The following is a 22399-nucleotide window of genomic DNA, read 5'->3' as shown; positions in this document are numbered from 1 at the left end:
TTCGTATGCTGCACTCTGGATCCCAAATTCTCAACTGATGAGGAAGTTCTTGGGGTGGACGGAGGTTGCGCACCTTTAATCCCAGCACTCGGGAGGCAGAGGCAGGCGGATCTCTGAGTTCGAGGCCAGCCTGGTCTACAAGAGAGAGTTCCAGGACACTGAGAAACCCCGTCTCGAAGGATAACAAAAAGTCCTTGTCTCTCAGAGTGACAGGACACGCGCACCAGCACACTTGCTTTTTAATTGATATTCTTGTGTTTCTTTCCCATAGGAACCCCTGGTTTTGACTATTATTCTATCACTCTTTGTGAAGCTTCACAATGTTCGGGTCAGTAGCTTGTAATTTCAGTTAAAAATTATTTGAAAGATATTGTTAAAAATCATACTGATTAAAAAATAAAAAGCACATTTTTCTTTCTAAAAGGAGGACATTGTGAATGATATCACAGCTGAACACATTTCTATTTGGCCATCTTCCATTCCTAAGTAAGTAGTATTCTATGCTTAGAATTATAAATTATATATTTAGAAATCTTCCTGTGTGGCATAGATACCCTGCAATAAAGGCAACCAGTGTAGAGGATTCTACAGACGTCTTCGTGGTTTTCTGCTGCTGTTATTTTCCTCGTCATTATAAAAGTGATTTGTTTTCTAATTCCTTGTAGATCTTTTCTATTGCTATGATTTTTATTATCAGTCTCCCAACCCCTTTTGGTTGTCATAGGACCAGCCCATCCATTCACCTTCCTTCCTGTGCATGGGTTTCTTTTGTAGTCTAGGCCGGTCTTGAACTCTCAGTCCTGTCTCAGTCTCCCCAGTTACCAGAGTATAGCATTATCTTGGCATCTTGCCTAGTTTTTGTCTCAGACTTCTGCCGTCCTCCTACCCTTACTATGTTCCCAACCTCATTTTTTTAATCTTTCTGACATCATTAAGGAAGAAAGGATTTGGTAGGGGGATGAAGGTAGCACAGTGGATATGAAGAGTGTTCTGTCACACAGAGACTGAAGAGCAGGTCTGGAGTGTGCTATGCTCATCATTCTAGAGCACTGGGACCCGGGAGGATGGAGCTGATAGATGAGCTGGACTAAAGTCTCATGCCGTAGCCAACTTTCTCAGAGCATCAGACAGTTTGTACTCTGAGGGATAAGAGTCACAGAGTAAAGTGTCCCTGTCACAAGGCAAGCTGTGGCAGACAAGTAGTAAGTGGCAAAACACATGCTTTTCCGTAAAGCCCCATGAACAAGATAGCCTGTTGTGATGAATATTCTCAAGTACACTCACTCGGACCCCCTACCCATGGGAGGGCACAGAAGCTTAATCCAGGAACAGTTCCATAGTTTTGAAGAACCTGGGCCAGAAGACTCTTGTGTTGGTTTCTTTGTTTCCTCACAAGCACTTAGGAATCTCCTCAAACGACTGCATTCCTGGACTGTGTCTGGACAGTACCGCGTACCTGTTATCCCAGCACTCAGCAGGCTGAGACAGGAGGATGACCAAGCTTGAGGCCAGCTTGGGCTACCTAGTGAGGTCCCTCCACCCCTTCCCCCCAAAAAAATGAGGGAGGAGGAGAGTAGCTGTGTCACATGCAGCAGTTCGGACAGTGTGTCTCCTTGACCTCTGTCCACTTGCTTGTTTGCAAAGGATCCCTGTGTTTTCTTACCCAAGTCGTGCGCCCCAGCACCCAGGCTGCAGACTGTACTGTGGATGTTTCTGATCTTATACACAATTTGCTATACTATATAGCATTCCAATAATCAGACAATTATGTATCCTGCTTCTTTGTCTTGAATGGTACTGGGAATTGAACTCAGAACCAATGCTAGGCAGACATCCTTCACCTGAGCTACATTCCCAGACTCTAGTTTTGTTTTTTTAACTGGCTTTAGTGACTAAATCTGTTACCTCTGTCACCTCTGTGGGTTACATTCAGACTGTCACAGTCGATTTCCAGCTCATGTTCATAAGAAGCAAACATGGCTTGTACTGGAGCCCTGAAGCATGCCTCTTTGTACACTAGGTATGTGACTGTGAGCAGCTTGCAGCTTGCTTTATTTTTTTTTTTTTTGTTGAATTCTTCATTGCTAAAATGGGTATAGTATTTACCCTTGAAATGTGAGAGTTAATAAGTTAGTGCAGGCTTAATTGCTGTCTTTTATGATGGTAATACTTTAATGTAAGTTAATTCTGAAAAAAGGAAAGATTGAGCAGAAAATATATTTTGCCTGATCAAGAGTTCTTATGGATTCCTGAGATGGTGGCAGTGGATTAAGTGTTACTGTTTAACACTGGTTATCACAGAAACATGATTGTTTGACCTGTTAACATTTTATAGATTTAGCAAAATAACATAAGTCAGTTTAATTCCTTTAGTTGTAAATGTAGAACTGGTTGTTTTGCTGACAGTACTGCCAGTCTTCTTCATTGTGCTGGTGTAGCTGTGAGCCCCTTAGGTACGGAATTGCTCTGTCACATCTTCTTGTAAAGGGCAGCAGCCTCTGAGCCTTATCCGCTTCTGACCCTGAGACCTGGGTCCCTTTTCACTAAGCCCTTTTCTCTGGCTTCTAGGAAAGAGGAGCAAGGGCCCGCTTTCTTGGGTGCTGGCCTGGCAGTATGCAGGCCAGAGCATCTGGCCCTTTCTCTACTGCTGTGTAAAGCACTGAAATGCGTGTTTGCCTCCCTAACCTGTAGCCTCATTATGGCCAGTGAAACACCCAGTGCAGAGCACACTCTGGGGAGAAGTCCTGGGTAGACTCCAGGTCACATAACAGTGTTGGTTAGTATTCCAGCCGTTGGCTTTTGTGATTTCTCTAAGGCAGAATTTTGTTGTTACCTCTAATGATAAACGGAGGTAAAGGCTGTGTCATAGTGTGCCTATTTACATTCTGACTGCCTCTTTGTTTTGAATCAATGTATGTGTGGAATTTAAAAGACTTTGAAAATAGAGATTAATGTGTGATACTTTTTTTCAGCCTCCAGTCTGTGGATTTTGAAGCTGTGGCAATCACAGTGAAAGAGCTAGTTCGATATACACTCAGTATAAATCCAAACAACCATGCTTGGCTTATCATTCAAGCAGATATTTATTTTGGTAAGTGAGAAATTCATTGCTTTATGCTTTATTTGTGCCAGGTCCTCTGGAAGAGGACTATGCACTCTTTCCTACCCTTTGAGCCATCTGTTGAGGTCTCGCAATGTCAGCGAGGAGTGTTTGTAAAATTGCTGTTTAAAACCTTACCCTGGGCCAAGAAGGATGGCGGAGTGGGTAAAGGTGCTTCCTACCAAGCCTGATGACTTGAGTTCAATATCCAGGGCCCATATGGACTTGCATATGTGGTAGGGTGCGCACACACCCAAATAAATAATATAAATAAGTGTAAAAATTCTAACTACTTGTGGTTCCTCATCCTTTTAATCTCAGTTCAAGAAATAATAAAATAAAAATAAAACTTTCATGTATCCAGTAATTTTGGTTTTTTTACCCCCTTCTAGACATGGTTTGTCTGTAGCTTTGGAATCCATCCTGGAACTAGCTCTTGTAGACCAGGCTGGCCTTGAACTCACAGAGATCTGCCTGCCTCTTTCTCTGCTGGGATTAAAGGCGTGTGCCACCACCACCCAGCATAAGGGTTGAGATATGGTCTTTTGTAGCCCATTTTGGCCTGGGATTCATGACTTGGCTGAGGATTGCCTTAAACTTCTCTCATGATGCCTCCACTTCTCAAGTGCTAGGATTGTAGTTGTGCACCACAATAGTCAGCTACTGCTTGTTTTTAACACTTATTTTCACCCTAGCTGTCAAAAGAATGCATTGCCAAACCCGAATGTCTGATTGCACACTGGATATGTAGATTCTAAGATACATTCAAAAATTAGGATATATTTCTAGTCTGGATATGTGGGAAATAAAAATCTCCGTTATAATAAATCTTGTAGTTATCAGGTTGTGGTGGTGGTATGTGTTGTGAGCCACCATGTGGTTACTGGGAATTGAACTCAGGATCTTAACCAGTGCTCTTAACCTCTGAGTCATCTCTCCAGCCCCGTTTACTATAAACTTAATGAGAAATCTGAGCTAGATTTTTTGCTAATCAGTCTTAGGATGTAAATAATTTATTGTATCATTTTGAAAAGTCTTTCTGGTTTTTTTAATTTTTTTTTTAATATATAAAGGCAGTTTTTAACAATGTTATTCTGAATAAAAGTGTTATCATTCCTCAGCCAGATGTAAAGTTTTACCGGTTTTAAAAATAACATTTGTGTGCCAGGTGGTGATGGTGCACACCTTTAATCCCAGCACTTGGGAGGCAGAGGCAGGTGGATCTCTGTGAGTTCAAGACCAGCCTGATGTACAGAGCTAGTTCCAGGACAGCCAGAACTGATGCACAGAGAAACTGTGTCTCAAAAAACCATTTAAAAAAACCCAACCCCTCCAAAAAAAAACATTTTATGTGTGTGTACATCGCATACATGTAGAGTTCAGGTAACAGCTGTGGAAATCACCTCTCCCTTTCTACCATGTGGTCCCAAGGGTCAAACTCGTGTGGTCAAGCTTGGTGGTAGCACTTTTACCTGCTGAGCCATTTTGCTGACCACAGAATTTTATCTTTAACTCGTTTGAATCTGTTTCTACTCTTGTGTTTTATTGGCAAGTCACTCTTTGCTCCTGCTTCCTGTTATAGCAACAAACCAGCATTCGGCAGCTCTTCACTATTACCTCCAGGCTGGAGCTGTGTGCTCTGACTTCTTTAACAAGGCTGTGCCTCCTGATGTCTATACAGATCAAGTAAGTTGTTCTGTGGGCTTGCTTGCTTCTTGCCTAACTTCAGTGTAGAACTTCGCTGTTGCTGTGTATGTGATGAGAACACTCAGGTTGATGACTTAGACCCTATTGCTGCCCATTTGTTTGGTTTGGTCCTTTGGAGGTAGTCTTGATATATGGCTCATATTAGTCTGGAACTTCTAGTGATCCACCTGCTTCAGCCTCCCCAGGGCTAGGATTACAGGCATGTGCCACCATGCCCAGCTTGCCAGGTCTCCTTTTCAGGGACAATATCTACAATGCTTGTGGCATTGCTTTCATGGATACCCCTTTTGTGATAAGAATACCTGAAGTCAGGAATCAGCTAGCTGTTATGCATACTTATAATTAAGTCTGAGTAATACATATATCTTTAAAAAGCAAACAAAAATCTCTAAAACCCACTCTTTATTGTTGTTGCTGTTTGTTTCTGAGACAGGGTCTCTGTGTAGCCCTGGCTGGTCTGAAATTCAGTCTGTTGACCAGACTGGCCCCAAACTCAGAGATCTGCCTGCCTCTGCTTCCTTCATGCTGAGATTAGAGGTGTACACCACTATGCATGGTCTGTGAATCTATTCTTTCTAGATTTTTTTAGTGCACATTGTAGTACCGTTATGATCTCTCCAGTGTCTTACCCAGGACTCCTGTGTGCCACTCAAGAGCTATACTGTTGAGCTACATCTGCAGCCTCCAAGACAAGTGAACTCCTCCCCATGCTGTCCCTTAGTTCTCTAGATGTACTCGTCTTGCCGACATACTCTGCCCTCCTTCTCTAATGCAAACCACATTATATTTTGCTCTTTTAACATATTTTGCTATTAAATCTGATTAGACCACTAGTTTAGCAATGAAACAGTATTTAACAAGTCTTAAAAGTAATATGTATTTTTTCTTTATAGCATTGTAAACTAGCCAAAGTGAATGGGAAGCCCTGAGTTCTACACAGCTACTGTCCTCTCTCAGACCTCCTGCTCCTCTGCTGTTGACATCTTGTTCTGAACTGGCACATGTATTGGAGTCAGTGCTAGCTAATTTTTAAATACTCGCTGTCTTTTTTTGTAGGTGATCAAGCGAATGATAAAGTGCTGCTCCCTGCTGAATTGTCACACACAGGTTAGTTTGTGACGCTGTGACATTGGCTGCTATTCACGTGCTTATGTAAATGCATGCTGGGAAGTAGATTTTATTTTGTATCAGAATGGCTGTTAGTAGCTTAGCATTTTCTTTTCTTAGTATTTATAGAACTGAACTAGATGCAGGTAGGAATTTGTAAGCATTGACCATTAAACTTAACTGCAGAAGAAGCACTTTATGCTTTCTTATATTTATGATGAGATATGTGTACTAGCCATTGGGAAAATGCAGTCAGCCAAGGTTGTGGAAGAATTAGAATCCTCATGCTGCTAGGAACTTGAAAAGGTGCAGCTTTGGCAAACTATTTGGCAATTCCACTTCTACTTAAATACCCAAGAGAATTAGAAAAGGTTGTACTTGAATGTCCATAGCAGCAACATTCACCAGGGCCAAAAAAATAAAGAAAAAAACATCCTAGTGTCCATTAACTAATGTATGGTTAAGTAAAGTGTGATGTATCTGTACTTCAAAATCCTGCAGCTATATAAAGGAATGAATTACAGATGTAACACAGTATGGATTAACTGACAAACTGCTAAGTGAAAGACAGGGCTTATATAGATTGTGATTCCACTTGTAAGAATGCTCACAATAGGTACCTCACTGCTTACCAGAGGCTTGATGGAAGAGAATGGGGAGTTCCTGTACTGGACTTTGAATCTCTTTAATATGCTTTAGAACTAATGGGGATAGTTATACAATTTTGTAAAGATATTAGACATCTGTGGGTGTTTTGTTTTTTGAGACAGGGTTTTTTTCTCTATGTCTTGATGTCCTGGAACTCACTTGATAGATCAGACTAAGATCACTTGCTTTGTCTCCCAAGTATGGGGATGAAAGGTGTTCGCTACCTCTACTGGCCTTTTGTTTGTTTTGGGTTTTTTGTTTGTTTGTTGAGATAAGGATTCTTATGTACCTTTGACTGTCCTGTGTTTTCTTTTTTAAAAAGATAAAAATTTTACAGCATATGAACTAATACAAATAGTTTCTACTTTTTTTTTTTTTTTTTTTTTAGACAGGGATTCTCTCTGTGGCCTTAGCTGTCCTGAAACTCACTGTGTAGACCAGACAGAGACCCGTCTGCCTCTGCCTCTCAAGTGCTGGCACTAAAGGCATACGCCACCATGCACCATGCCAGCTTTCAATTTTTTAAAAGACTTATTTATACATAATAAGTATGATGTTCTGCCTGCATGTCTACCTGCAGGCCAGAAGAGGGCACCAGATCTCATTATAGACAGTTGTGAGCCACCATGTGGTTGCTGGGAATTGAACTCAGGACCTCTGGAAGAGAGCCAGTGCTCCTAACCTCATTGCCATCTCTCTAGCCCCTCAATTTTTATTTTTAATCTCTGCTTTTTCTAATACCAGAGATGAACCCTGATCCTCACAAATTCTACCAAGTGTTGTAACACTGACCCAACACTCTCAGTTCCAAGATAAGCACTCAGGCCTATCTGCATGATTGAACTAGATGCATTCTGTGTTTAGAGACTGGTGGCCTACGTCTATATCTGCCAGTTCTTAAGGGCATAGTTCCATGTGACTCATGTCCTTGAGTGCTAGCATGTTTGCTTGTTGTCAGCTTATTTTCCAAATGAAGAGAGATCTAAGACTCTGTGATACAGGTCACTGATGACCTAGCTTGTGGTTCAGATAGACACAGAAATCTTACGTAAAGGTTTTTAAAACAAAAACAGAAATGGGATCCACAAATATGAGCTGACTTTATCCAGCATGATTTCAAGTATTCTAAAGAATACATTTGCGGGTCTAAATTATTGACTTGTCGTCTAAGGACAGTGAACTTCTTCTCTTCCAGAGGATCTGGGCTCATGTCCCAGTACCACATGTCAGCTCACAGCGATCTGTTACTCCAGGTGTGGGGGGTCTTGTTTAAGACAGGGTTTTTCTGTCCTGCAACTCACTCTAGACCAGGCTGACCTTAAGCTCAGAGATTCACCTGCCTCAGCCTTGCAAGTGCTGGGATTAAAGACCTGCACCACCACCACCGCCTGGCAGTTCTGGGGGATCTTATGTAGTCTTCTGGCCTCTGCAGGCCCCAGGCACACATATGGTGCTTAGATGTACATGAAGACAAAATACCCACCACATGGAATAAGATAAATGTGAAAAAAATAAAAATTACTCTCCCAAACCAGGAAGGTCACATTACTCTTTTCAAAAATTTGTTTCCATAGGTGGCAATTCTATGTCAGTTCCTCAGAGAAATTGACTACAAGACAGCTTTCAAGTCATTGCAGGAACAAAACAGGTATGGATTTGTGTTTTTTTTTTTTTTTTTTTTTTTGAAACATGGTGCTGAATCTTTTCGGCATAAGTAATGAGATTCTGTTTTACAGCCATGACGCTATGGACTCCTACTACGACTACATTTGGGATGTCACCATCTTGGAGTACTTGACCTGTATCCTTCTATCAGTGAATGTGATATTACAGCAGTTCATGTCTGTAATTAAAGTATTTCACCAGGGGTTAGGTAGCACACACCTCTAATCCCAACACTCAAGAGACAGGAGGATCTCTGTGAGTTCAAGACCAGCGAGGGCTACACAGAGGAACCCTTACTTGAAAAACCAAAAAAAAAAAAAAAAAAGAAAGAAAGAAAAAGTATCTTATAGAACATATTTTCCAAACTAAAAAACAGTTCAGAATTTTAAAAATATATTACATAAGATTGTGTGTGCATATTCTGCAGTGTGAATATCACACACTCAACACTGAAGACAGCCTTGAGGCCAGTTTTCTTTTGCCATGAGTCTTGGGGTTGAGCTCCCATCATCAGATATGACAGCAAATGATGAACCACCTCACCAGCCTTAAAGAGAGTCGAGATCCTACCATGATATAACAATCAGTTTTATTATTCTTAACTGACACATTTAGATCTTCATCATAAAAGAGGAGAAACAGATAAAAGACAGATTGCTGTAAGTTGCTTTACCCCTTTCTTCAGTGATGTTGTTTTCAGAATATTAATTTAGATTTGTACCACTTACTGCCAGAATTTAGTTATCATTATCTACTTGTAATGTTACTTGACTCTATTAGAGCATTGTATTTACCTGCTGTAAATCTTCAAGTGAGTTTTCATCTCACTGGATCCTTAGAGTGACTTACTGGCTTAGTTTTCCCTTTGTTAACGTCAATACAAATATCCCTACTATTGTTCAAACATGTCAAGAAGACTACTTCTCTGGGGAGGGACCTTTGGCAGTTTCTTAACCTGGGAGCATTCAGGTTCCTTCCTCAGGTCTCTGCCTTGCTATTTTAGTGGTTAGCCTTCCCTGGACATCTTCTAGACTAGCATGCCTCCCACCAACTTCCTACTCTTATTCTCTTTCTCTCTGTAACATCTGCCAACATTTGACATGCTATGTATTTATTTACTCTTCTGTGAAGACTTGTTCATAGATAACTAGAATGGTGCCCAACAATTACTGAATGAGTACTTAAATTTTACTCACATCTTTTTTTTTAACATTTCTGTGTATGTTTGAGTGTATTTTAATGGTCAGAGAACAACTTGCATTAGTCTATTCTCTCCTAGTATCTGAGTGTCAAAGATTGAAACTCAGGATATCAGGTTTGGCAGCAAGCTTTTACCCACTGAACATCTTGCTAGCTGTCTTAGGATTTCTGTTGCAGTGAAGATCCACCATGACCATGGGAGCTCTTATAAAGGAAACATTTAATTGGGACTGGCCTACAGTTCGCCTACTTGACTGAATGTTGTACCTTTTTCCATCTACTAATGCTGTGCATACATCATTGTGTTTGTACAAGAGGTGGTCAGAAGATAACCTTGGGTGTTGATCCCTGCCAGAAGGTAGAAACTTTGAGACAGGCTCTTTTGTTCATTGCTGGGTACATTAGACAGTGGGTCTGTAGGGTTCTGGGAATTGACTTCCCATCTCTTCACAGAGCATGCTAGAATTACTGATGTGTCTCCCCAACCCCTGTTCTATTTCTTTTATTATTAGTGCATATATGCGATATGTACTACAGTATTGCATATAGAATTCAGAAGGCAATTTTTGGGAAACTAGTTCTACCATGGCATCATCAGGCTTGCATGGCAAGTACTTTTACCAATGAGCCAGCTTGCTTCTGTTCTCCCATTCCTAATTTACCTGGGGTTGGAAAGCAATACTCTTAGTAGTCCCTTGGTATTTTTATACTGCATCATTAAAAAACATTTGAGAGTATATCATTTTTCCTCCCTTTCCTCTCTCCAAGCCCTTTCATACACCCTTTCTTTCTCTCAAATTCATGGCTTTTAAAAAAGTAATTGTTACATGCATGTATGTGTATGTATATACACAATGATAAAGAGATGGGGACTCTTCCCTGGTGTGGACATTTCTCCCACTTTTGGGATTGAGGCCTTGTAAGCTGTGCCCTGTCCACTTTAGTCAGCATGTGTAGTGTCCTTGTTCAGCTCATTCTCTCAGGGTTCATGGGCTCCAAACACTCCTAGGAGACACAATCTCACAGCAAACTCCCTCACCCTCTGGTTCGGAAAATTTTAAGACCCCTCTTTGGAAATGATTCCTGAGTCTTAAGTGTGGGAGTTACTTTGAAGATCAGCTGAGGTTTTCTGTAATGGCCTCTGTCTGGTGCAGAAGTCTCTTTGTTGGAGAGTGAGGACTGCACTTATCTGTGGTATGAGGACAGTAAAGTGGTTGTGGACTCGTTCAAGATCCATGGGTTTCAGCAGCCTTGGGGGTTGGACAGGCTTCCAGTACAAGGCATGGTTTCCTTCCTGCTGAGTAGGTCTTGGGTCCGATTAGAGAGCTGCTGGTTACCACCAAGGTTGGGTGACACTACTGCACCCTTGGGGTTACTGGGCCATGCTGGTTGTGGTTCACAGCTTGCATGATGCCTTCTGGTACCATGGGAGCTAGTCTTCAAGAGACTTTTAGATCAGATGCAGGTCAGGAGACTCTGGGCCCTGTGAAGTGTATGAAGCCATGTCTTCAAGAGTAGGTAATTTACCTGCCTCTTTGAGAGGCAGCCAAGGACAATAGCAGTAGCCTGTGAGGAGACAGATTTTCTATGGAACTCACTATGAAGATTAGGCTGGCCTTAAACACACCTTACCCCCAACTATATTATTTTTAAAGCCCATATCGTTTATTATATTAGAGGCCACTCTTAGCCAGTTATTTACTACTTTTAATCTGTGCCAGGCAACTACACTCTCAAGTATTTTCCACGGTCTATTTACTATTACCTGTTTTGTCCATAGCTTCTTTTGACTTCCTTCTGTGTGGTTTGTGCTCCCACCCCCAGTCAGCTTCTTCCTTTCCTGCTTACCCATAAGCACAAAGGAATTTATTTAATGTAGTAAAATGTTCTACCAGGTTCTAACTATAAACTATGGTTAAGGAAATCATAGTAGATCAATGTAACAGCCGTTAATTTTTCTGTAGCTCGTACATTTTATAATTGTCTAGTTATTTTAACTTTGACTTATGTGTACTACTAGGAAGACTTGATTTTTTTTTGTTAACTTTTTTTTGTTAACTAAATTTCTGATAATACTTTTCTGGTTTAAGATCAAAGCCATTGGCCAAACAGAGTTGAATGCGAGCAACCCTGAAGAAGTATTGCAGCTGGCAGCACAGAGAAGGAAAAAGAAGTTTCTACAAGCAATGGCAAAACTTTACTTTTAAGCAGTTAGTTAATTTTTTAAACTTTTATTTTTTAAACATGGGCTAAAAGTAAACAGTATTAAAAGATTAAGTTTATATAATACATATGTACAATTTAGTGGTGTTTTCTTTTCAGACAAAAACTGAGGCAAACTAGTTTTAGAAACAAAAACTATACAAGAACATCACACATTAACAGATCACAATTTCTTCAAAGAGAGAAAAGGTTTACATGTCTGGTAACCTGGCATCATTTTTTTTCTGACGAAATTGACTTTTTAGGCCCAAATTTCTTTTTCAAAGGCTAACTTAAAATATTTAATGTATAAGTAGCTAATCTATATACAAGTTTAAATAAATAGATTTCTAGGAGTCAGTATACATTTAATATTTTTTTCTGCCATAGAAAATAGAAGTTTAGGTCACATGTTAAGTTCATCTCATAAGATGGGGCTTAAAAATAGACTGCCAGTTTTGCAAACATAAAGCCTTAGTTTCACACTCTATTTAAAAAATACTTAGGGATAGCTTAGTGCAATAAAGTGACTTTCCTATATAAATAGTTTGAGAGGCATTAAAGTTTTACCCAGATTGTGATGTATGAAACGATCATAAAGCAACCTTTAGATCAAGTAAAACCCCATAGAAGCCAAAGCATTTATCTTGTTTATAATTTCTTTGGTTCTCCCATTGTTTAGAACAGTTTAAACATTTGGTTCATGCCTTACTGATTAAGAAATATTATGGTAAGACAAACTAAAAACAGATTGAACTTCACCATTTGTAAAAATTCAAGTTTTATCATTGTTTGTTACAAACAGCTTTAGATAAATTAGTCACTGTATTACAAAACAATCTTTGTAAATAGGTTTAAATTTCATTTTCAAAAGACAAATTGCACCATTCAAGAGTATAGGAACTTAGGAATCAAAGTTGTGTGTCAGCGATGTATCTTTTGAGTATCACTAGTTTAGTCCATATTCCAATGATAAAATAAATCTTAGTTTATCAAGAGAAACACAGTAACAAACAGAAACTGCCACAGCACCAATTGTTGCTGGCTTCTAGCCACTGTCCTTGGGCGTGAAGTCAGCCCTGTAAACAAGTCCTCTTTTAAACAGCTAGAGGAAATTTCTTTAGTGCCAACTTTTTTTTAAGTTTGTTTTGTTCTTTTGTAGTGCTGGGGATTGAGCCCATGGCTTCATGTACCATAGGCATTTAGTGCCAATTGATGTAGTTTTAAAATAAAATGGCAGTGTAACTCCTCAGTGGGCAAGGATAGCCACAACACTACTTTCCTGTAAAACTCACTCATTTGTATGAACCTTTTATCCAGTATCTTTTCAATTCCAACTTGATGTTAACTTCAGGGTTTTATTGGTGGTTTTTCAGTACTCTTCGGAGGTGTCATAATGCCGCCATTACACACTGGTGACAACTGCCCTCCTTTTCTGAAGGTGTTCACATAGTTTACTTCACTCTGTATACATGAAGGAATTATACCATAATTAACAGCTAAGATAAAACAAATATATAGTAAGGTAAAACAGATATTATTTGAGACTATCAAGCTTACTTTAAGAGTACCTTAAGCCAACTGTTTAATCCCAGCACTCAGAAGGCAGAGGCAGATAGATCTTTATGAATTCGAGGCCAGCCTGGTCTATATAGCTAACTTCAGTAAGCCCCTGTCTCAAACCACAAAAACATGTTTTTAGTTTCCTGTCTCAACTGCTGGTTTTGATTTTGAGCTGCTTCACAGCAATATTCTGACAGTCTTACTGTGGCCCAGGCTGGCCTTGAAATCATGATCCTGCTGCCTCAGCCTCCCTGCTGCTTGTGGCACCAAGTAGCCTTAATTTTATTATCTCCTTTACATTTTAAAATCAGTGTGGCTGTTACTTTCTCCTTTGTGATATTATATAACTGTCTGAAGTAGTGATCCATAGTACCCTCTCCATCAGTTGCAGGACTAACTAGATATCAAGATCTAAAAAACAATGAAAAAAATTTAAATTAAAAGAATAACCAATCCCCCAAACAAAAATACGTACCAGCAAAGCCAAATAATTTGTATGTGTCTGGATATTGTGCCTGTCTTCCATGGCTATCTTCTTAAAGGTCTTTAGCTTCACTGGACTTACACTTTTTACTACACTGACAAAAGGCACCATCCAGTCTACACACTCGGAAATGTCCTCCCATTCCAAACCTAAATTGGAAAAGTTAATAAAATGTTAAAGTTATGCCACAGAAACTACCTTAATATGCCCAATGTACTTTGTTCTGCTTCTAATTTTTAAGTCATTTAAAAACCCAAAGAAATGATCACACGTTTATCAAACTTTATATGAGCCAAAGCTGGAAGAATTCCTAGTTTCTGAAGCCCAGGCTGGCTGCCTCGTGGCCTGGCCTCCCAAGTGCTGGGTCACAGGCTGTGCTCTTCTCCAAGAGCAGTATGTGCTCTTAAGCACTGAGCCACATTTTCAGGCCTCTTCAGAGCTGTTTAACCAGTGCACATTCATAAAGTAGAATTGTGCTTATTTGCTTCAAATGAGTTTAATTTCAATGTATTAGTTTGCTTGTGGAGATACACTAAAGGCTATAAAGTACTTTTAACAGAAAACATAATCAGTAAATTATTAAATTGTGAGCTTGATAAGTGTTAAAGTTCCTGAGTTCCATTAAAAGTGAACACGTAAGAAGTGAACAATATAGTCATACCTGAGGTTTTCTTAACCACTTCAATGGAGGTAAAATGGCATAAGGCTGCAGCTGCCAGAATTCTGTACTGGAATTCTAATGAGTCAATAGCGAGGATACACAGATCTAAAAGCTGACAAGGAAAAAGCAAAAGTTTAAGTAATTTAAAATCTTCCTTAGCCAAGGTGAGCAGCTGAAGGCAAGGAAAGTTAGAAGTAGTCTAGTTAACTTATAAATGCATTTTAGAAGTTAGAGCACCACTACTTAAGTTTATTGAAGCTATTGTAAGATTCTAAATCCAGGAAAATTACACTTTAAAAAGGACACAGTAGGGGCTGGAGAGATGGCTCAGAGGTTAAGAGCATTGCCTGCTCTTCCAAAGGTCCTGAGTTCGATTCCCAGCAACCACATGGTGGCTCACAACCATCTGTAATGGGGTCTGGTGCCCTCTTCTGCCGTGCAGGCATATACACAGACAGAATATTGTATACATAATAAATAAATAAATATTTAAAAAAAAAAAAAAAGGACACAGTAAACTGGACAGGCTAGAATGCAATATTCTTAGCCTCAAGTAGATAGGTAAGTATCATCTTGGTAATGCAAGACCCGAAACAATAGCAGCTGGAGTGATATAAAGGCTAGATTTTCAGAGGTTTAAGGCGATTCCTGTTCAGTGAATAAAACTTGAGTTTTGTCCTCATCAGGCAAGAAAGTGACATGACCTGGAAGAGAGCTGGAGGTGAGACACTACCACAGATAGACTATGATTCAATAACAGCAGAGCTGGAGGTGACACACTACCACAGATAGACTATGATTAAATAACAGGTTGGGTATAGTGGTATATGCCACCTTTAATCCCACTTAGGAAGCAGAGACAAGTGGATCTTTGAGGCCAGCCTGGTCTACAGTCTTGAAAACAAACAAATAAAACTCTAAAGACAACTGGCTGTGAACATTTTCTCCATTTTATATCAAAGATATTTTACTCCAATTCCAAGCCCTTAAAAAGGGGGGGGAGGGGAATGTTCATAAAAGTTTAAGACTTTCCTCTCTAGAATTATGTAAATGCTAGGGACAGTATTTTATGGGTCAAAGGGGTTTTGTCAAGTAAGAGTTAAGTCAGTATGCCATTGTGTTGTGTAGCCCAGGACTTCTGTATACACTATCCAGATTTGTCATCAACAATAACATTAGCTATGTTCAGAAACGGTCAGTACCTGGGCGATCTGGATGAACGTCTCCTGGGAATACTGAGGTAGAAGAACCTTAGGAACATCTTTAACAGCATCAACTTGGAGAAAAAGATTCAACCAGGAAATGACTGTTACAGGACAAAGTTCCCATTTTAAAGCCTGTCAATGAAATTTTAAAAAGTCCATTAGTAACTACACATATATGCACGTATTACTTATATATATAGTATTACTTATATATATAGTAGAGTTGAAAGGTTAAATTCCTCACCATCAATACCAATATTTTTGCTGCATTAACCTATTGAATTTTGTGCCCAGATTAAGACATCAATTTTGGCTTTTAAAAAATTTGTTCAAAATTATCTTCATTTTTGGGGTAGGCACATGCTGTGTCTTGCGTGTAGAGGTCAGAGACAACTTTTTACACCACGTGGGTTCCCCGGGGATCAAAATGTCATGCCTCTCTGGCAATTAAATGCCTTTAACTTGCTGAGTCATCTCATTGCCCTTAAGTTTGGCTCTGTTATATCTGAAGTTCATTCCTAACTATGATATTACAAAGCTGCAACTAAGAAAGGACATTATTATTACCTTTAAGATATTGAGTTCCATCTTTAAGATATCTACTTCACTGCAAGCACCATCAGTGACATAAGCAAACTCTTGGAGTTTAGGAGCGTAGATTTCCTTCAATTTAGAAAATTATTATTAAGCATTTTAAATAAAAACAAAATTATATACAGACTATATGGGCTTCAGTTTTAAGGCCAGGTTCACGAAGTAACTATATATCAAAACCATGTAAGTTTTTTGTATGTAGTTATCTATGGTTAGCTACTGTGTTGATTTCCAAGGGTTCTTTGTCTAGAGTTGACTTCGTATTTTAGTTGATAAAACAGTATATACCTTAATCTGCTATTTCAATTAAGAATATCAACTTTTTAAGTATGGTCTAGTCCGGTGGTTGGACCAAAACAAGATACTCTATAAATAAGTTGGGGTGTGGTTCATTTGATTTGCCTAATATGTAGGAAATTCTAGCACTGCATATAGCCCTGTAATCCTTTTCCTTGTGAAGTGGAAGCAGGAAGATCAAGGTCATCTTCCAGCAGAGACTGAGTTCAAAGCCAGCTTGGGCGACTCAAAACAATAAAGTCCAGAACTGAACACATTAACTTAGTAAAAGATGGACAGGCCCTTGGCTCAGTCCCCAGCATGGGCAGGGGAGGACGGAGAGGACTGTGTATGCGTCGTCACACTATTCCTCACCTGAACTAGAGACTAATGTAGATAAGCTATATGAACTAGAGACTAAAATAAAGACCTATAAGTTCTTCCATCCTCACTATAATAAAACAATTCCTGTTCCCTAAATATTTAATACAGAAAATAGTATCCTGAGATTAATGTGTTCACTTAAAAACTAGGTTGACAGTAAGTCTTATCTGGATGAAATGTAAGAACTTACCTCAAGTTTAGAAGCGATGAACAATGAGGTAATCCCAATGAGTTGAAGCATATTTTTATTTACATCTTTTTGTGTCAACATAAATCTGTCAAAAAAGTCTTGGGCAAGGTAGAATGTCTCCCTATGAAGTGTGTAGACTTCACATACCTGAAGAACCAAGTGTTCAGATGTCATCTTAGAACTTACCCAAGTTATAAGTCACCTTTATTATACCAAGTGATGGACTAAAGAGGCTAACTAACCTCTTTAGGATGCCGTGAGGGATTAGCATGTACCGACAGCGCGGCTCTTAGTATCCTCATTCTCCTTTTGCAATTTTCCTTTTTGTATTTTATTTCAAGCTAATATAAACATTGGTGGTAAATCTTTCCATGACTTTGGCTTAGTGGGAATTACCCTCCTCTTCACTATTGTGAATAAATATTGCCATTCCTACACTTAAAGGAAAGTTTTTTAACTTTCAGAGTTACTCTATGAAATGGATGCCATTATCTCCTTTTTGGAAATGAGAAAACAGGAACAGTAATAGATGAGTTTAAAGCAAACTATTCCTGTGTTATACTGCTTTAAAACCAGGAGTATGATACCTGGGGTGAACGGCTCAGAAGCAAAGACCTACTGACTCCTAGCACCAGAATCTAGGTACCTCATCATTGCTTACAACCTCAGTGCTAGGAGATCGGATTCTCTCTTCTGACCTGGGCACCTGCACTCAGGTTATACATAATTAAAATCTTAAAACCAGGAATAGATACTGCATTTCAAAAAGACTGTCTTTTCCATGTGTGGTCATTTTAAGATTTTTCAAACAATGAATTTACTTTTACATTCAGATTAAAAATAAATTTGTCATCATACAAAGTAAAAACTTCTAGTCATACCTGATAACACAACCTCATTTTATTGTCTTGGAAACATTTCTGATAATTTCTGAGATACTATATGTTTTTTTCTACCCACAGTCCACCCACAGTCTTCTCCCTTAGAATGAATCTACAGCCTCCCCCCAATTAGGGATTAAGCCCAGGCTTCGCTGTGTGTTAGGCAAGCATTTCACCATTAAGATACACACACACACACACACACACACACACACACACACATCCCACCTGCCCCTTATTTTATTTTGAGATATCATTATAACTTGTACTGGCTTCCTTGAAACTTGTAAATCTTTAACATCAAGTAAATGTTTCCTCAGCAAATTTGAGGAATTTATAATAATCCAGACAAAAGGAATGGACCCAAGTAAGAAAATGTTTACATAGATCTATAAAGATTCCAGGCTTACTGATACTCCTTACAATGATGCTATGATGCATTTTTCTTTCTTTCTTTTTTTTTTTAAACCTGGAGCGTGTTATGTGGCTTGGTTGGCCTTAAAAGTCCCACCCTTCCTCCTCAGCCTTTGTGAACTGCAGGCATACACAACACCCAGAAGTACAGTGTATTTCTGAAAGGAACAGGAATACATTATAGAGGAAGCTAAATGGGAGTTAGAGGGCTTAGGGCCTCTGGGTATACAAAACCTTTTGGTTTAGGGTATAAAATCAAAATTCATGACTTGGCTTTGATAATGCAGGAGGAAGATGCCTGAGGGCTCTGAAGCCTAAGCTTGTTCTCCATTTGCTTGTACTACACCCAGTCAACTGCACATTCTATTCACCTTCAGCACCCTAACGTAGACCCAAACCTGTATGTCACGGATTTCTGATTTTGTTTTGGGTTGGATCATAAAAGATGTGTTCTTAGGATTTTACTCTCTGCTTTGTTACTGAGGACACACTACCATTGGGATATGCCACCAACTCCTGATTTTACTCTTAAAAAAGGTAGTTGATTTGGGGGATTGTAGCTAAGTGCTGGGCTAACACACACAAGACCTTAGGTTCAATCCCCAGCACTACAAGGAAAAAAAAAACCAAGTCATATTGTACTTTATGTGCCACAAACCACAGTTTGTGCCCCACAAAAGGTAATGGACAGCATACCCTGAAGTCACAGGGAAAGCACACAACCATCTGAAGTTTTTCATTATAGACACAAGAAATTTCTATTTTTAGAACCTACCTCTAAAAGCCAGTCTAAAAGTATTGACCTCATCTGTGGTTCCAGGTCAGAGTGAAGAACTTGAAAATGTTTGCCATGTACATATCTGCTCTCCTTCTGCAGCATGTTGTGCCAAACCTCCTGTGAACATCCCCAGCTACAAGAGGGCGGGGGGAGGGGTCACATAATTTATATTCAGTCATCGATACAAGTTCCAGTTGCACTAGCAAAACTCCACGTTTCAGACACCCAAGTCCAACTTACAATTACAAATTGGAAAAAGTAGCTCTTGGAGTCAACTCCAAGATTTCCACTTATTGGTAAATTTCAGGAATGCTGTACAACCTTCCTTATAGTTTACAAAAGTTATGGTTCAAGGTAACTTTTAAAAAGCAAACTAGAAAAATATTTAAAATATATGATCACAATGTTAATTAAGCCCCAACACTGAAAAATAATATCAGCAGCGCCACTTATGGATCAGTATCACTTATGAGGTTAAAGTGGAACAAAGCAGCAGGGGTGGGGATGATGTACTGAAGTATCGAACTCTATGAATTTGCTCATTCAAATTAAATGTCAATTACTACATCAGTGTTTTCTGTAAGCTTGTACCTCTTAGTCATGTCATAACTGATAGTAAGCTTCGTAAGGAGTAAGTGGGTTAAGTCAATTGAAAATGCTGTCTATTTAAAATGTTCCCATTTTAATTAGACAACTATTAAAGCTACATTTAAATAATAGTTCAGTTCTGCTAAGTCTGGAAGCATGTACCAAGCAAGTGAAAATGAATATGGGTTTTAAATATATCACTTACTAACACTTGCAAATAATATTGCCTCACGAAGAATGATACCTATTTCTCAGTAAGGGAAGTATTTAAAAAGTAAACTGGTTTCTCTGTCTTACAATGAAGTCAAAAGAAAACACAAGGCATTATTTTAATTCTACCGTTTTAGCCTTTGATAACAAATTACTGATATTATTTTTTACCTTAAATCTGGCAGAGGTGAAGGATTAATAAAAAGGTTTTTAAATCTGTAATTTGTAAATCTAGAGAAGTCGCTTGTTCCTATTTCTTTATGGGGTGTTTCAATGATAATGCAAGGACTGATTCCTCCAGACAGTACAGGCGGCCAACAATTCTGTCATTTCAAAACAAAAAGAGAAAAACTTATTTTTAAAGCCATACAATTCATACCAGCCTTCATAAATTAAATCCTGATACTATAAGACATTCCTTTAAAAACTCAAACAATAACGAATGCATCTCTAGTATAAAATAAGTTTAAAAGAAAGTTGCAATTCTCTGAATTTAGAAATTTTAGCAGGGATACTTTTTTAAAATAAAAGCTCTTTTTAAACAAGTGTTTTCTGGTTGAGAAAACTTGAATGCAAAAAACTTAAAAATTCAGTCAAATGGAGTCACTTAGAGGATCTTTTGGGAAGAATTACCATCTCCAAGTGAACACATAGGAGGAAGGGGGCACAAAAGGCTGCTTGCCAGGCTGTCAGTGATCTCACATCCTTTTTATGCCAACTCAGTAGTGATTAGGACCCTCGCCTGTAGTCTGGAAGCGCACAAAGAGCAGTATATAGGCGGGCCTGGTCGACCGGCCAGCTACACCGCAGCTCCTTCCTGTCAGCCTCATTCCAAGTGTCAGTGAGGCAGTGACACACGACTGTGCTCTCATCCTTCCCCAGCCCACCCAGGCCAGGTCTGCATTACCCGAATCTCGTACTGATGCTTCTTGCTGATCTCCTCTTTTCCTTTTTTGACATCCTGGAGAATAGAAAAGACCATTGTGAACTAAGCTCTCAGCAAGCATTTCTTCCCTTCCTCCTTCCCTCCCTCATTTTCCTTAAATCACCTGTGCTGTTTTCCTCTTTTTGGCCTGAATTATCTGGGCTTCTTGCGGGGAGTCTGGCTGGCTGGGCTGGGCATGCTGCTGCTTAGCTTGTAAACGGCTACTGTGATGGGTTTTAGACAGGAAGTTTAATTAGTAAGTCATGTATTTCATAGGCAGCAGCTAATTTTCAAACATGTCTCTAAGACTGACAGTGTTACCTGCGTCTCGACATTCTCTTCTTTAAGGTCTATGAAACCCTAAATGGGGGAGAAAAATCAAAATCAAGAACACATTCATTCATTCATATTCTCCAAGTGCCAATTAAAATTGATTCAGAAATGAGCAGCTAATGTTACCAGAAGGTGGCCTGAGCCTTTAAAAAAAAATCCAGGTCATCTTCCAAAATATATTAACTATCTCATAGTAATTTTACATATATGCCCTCATTTCCTCAACCGAATTAAACTCGGAAAGTGAGTGCGTTCAGAAATTGCACAGTACCCCAGCACCCTTGATGATGAGTATTTTTCGGGTATTCACGCATTTCTCTGTGCATCAAGGGTGGGAAAGGCACGTCCCGGCCTCGGCCCGCCAGGCGCCTGGGCGAGCCTCTAAGAGCGGGCTCTGGAGAAGCCGGTTCCGCGCCAAATTGGAGAGCCGCAGTGGCGGGGAAGCAGGGGGTGGAGGGACCCAAGCCTGGTGTCACGTCCTCCAGGCTCCCTTCCCTCTTTCCCGGCCCCGCCCGGCGGGCAGTGCCGATTGCAGGGGCGACAGGACCCCAATTCCAGAAAAGCAAAAGGGAAAAGTGGGGGGGGGGGGATTAAATGAGGAAACTCTGTTCAAGAATTTTTCCCCCGTAAAGGGACCCACACCTCCATCCTCTCGCGCGGGAGATCTTCCCCAAATGAGGGTGGCCCGAGAGGCTTTCCCGCGGCCCCTCACTGGGGGTACCCTCACCCCGCGCCTCTCCCGGACCCCCTGACACGGATCCTGTCAGACAGGGACCGACCTCGGGAACACAGTCGCCCCGGGCGGGCTCCCAGCTCTCCGGCCCCCCGTTTCTCTTCTCCCGCGGCTCCCGCCAGCCCAGGACCCCTTCCCTCCCGCACCCCCCTGCGGCCAGCACCTCCTCACCGCCAGACCCTCTACAGCTCGGCTCAGCTGGCGCCGGCGCCAACTCAATATATAGGCCTGGCCCGGCCCGCCCCGCACGCATGCGCCGCAGACTGACACCTCGGCGGGCGCCTTCCCCTCCCCCGCCCGTCCGCCCGCCCAGCTCGCCCGCGCGCGCCGCGCCCTGCCCTGCCCTCAGAGCGCGCGGGAGGACGGACGGGCGGGCGCCGAGTGGCCAAAGGGCTGCCCTCCCCGACTGCGCTCCTCCGCCCCGCTCGGCACTCCACCTGCGCGCGCCGCGGCTGCAGTCGGCTGACGGGGCGCCCCCTCCCACCCGCCGGCTCCCGCCCGCCCTCCGGCTCGCTGTCCGATCTCGGGGCGCCGGGCCGCAGCGGCTCGGC

At 40.6% G+C, this 22399-nt stretch overlaps 2 protein-coding genes across 4 annotated transcripts in view; one reads left to right on the top strand and one right to left on the bottom strand.

Annotated features, from left to right (window-relative positions):
• Positions 1 to 11718, top strand: part of Ints8 (integrator complex subunit 8) — a 47376-nt gene extending 35658 nt beyond the window's left edge. The window contains exons 19-27 of the mRNA XM_038347236.2: positions 272 to 328; positions 425 to 486; positions 2973 to 3091; positions 4683 to 4786; positions 5864 to 5914; positions 8137 to 8210; positions 8299 to 8363; positions 8843 to 8886; positions 11518 to 11718. Of these exons, the coding sequence (XP_038203164.1) occupies positions 272 to 328; positions 425 to 486; positions 2973 to 3091; positions 4683 to 4786; positions 5864 to 5914; positions 8137 to 8210; positions 8299 to 8363; positions 8843 to 8886; positions 11518 to 11634 (693 nt within the window). The 3' untranslated portion in view covers positions 11635 to 11718. The remainder of the gene's footprint in view (positions 1 to 271; positions 329 to 424; positions 487 to 2972; positions 3092 to 4682; positions 4787 to 5863; positions 5915 to 8136; positions 8211 to 8298; positions 8364 to 8842; positions 8887 to 11517) is intronic.
• Positions 11643 to 22315, bottom strand: Ccne2 (cyclin E2). Of its 3 annotated transcripts, none has more exons than XM_038347239.1 (12): positions 22286 to 22315; positions 21104 to 21142; positions 20907 to 21006; positions 20765 to 20818; positions 20029 to 20180; positions 19057 to 19192; positions 16987 to 17133; positions 16110 to 16205; positions 15540 to 15674; positions 14338 to 14449; positions 13668 to 13825; positions 11643 to 13093 (listed from the first exon to the last, which is right to left on the bottom strand). In XM_038347239.1, exons 2-12 carry the CDS (start codon positions 21115 to 21117, stop codon positions 12980 to 12982), a joined length of 1218 nt encoding a protein of 405 aa, XP_038203167.1. In that variant the 5' UTR covers positions 21118 to 21142; positions 22286 to 22315; the 3' UTR covers positions 11643 to 12979. The 3 variants fall into 3 exon arrangements, with proteins under 3 accessions (XP_038203167.1, XP_038203165.1, XP_038203168.1); XM_038347237.1 differs by lacking the exon at positions 22286 to 22315 and adding an exon at positions 22012 to 22141; XM_038347240.1 differs by lacking the exon at positions 22286 to 22315 and having other exon boundaries at positions 20907 to 21003; positions 21104 to 21911.
• Positions 22316 to 22399: the final 84 nt, after the last annotated feature.

This window comes from Arvicola amphibius, chromosome 11 (genome assembly GCF_903992535.2).
Source record: "Arvicola amphibius chromosome 11, mArvAmp1.2, whole genome shotgun sequence".
Taxonomy (NCBI): Eukaryota; Metazoa; Chordata; class Mammalia; order Rodentia; family Cricetidae; genus Arvicola; species Arvicola amphibius.
This window is presented reverse-complemented; position numbering and strand designations above follow the sequence as displayed.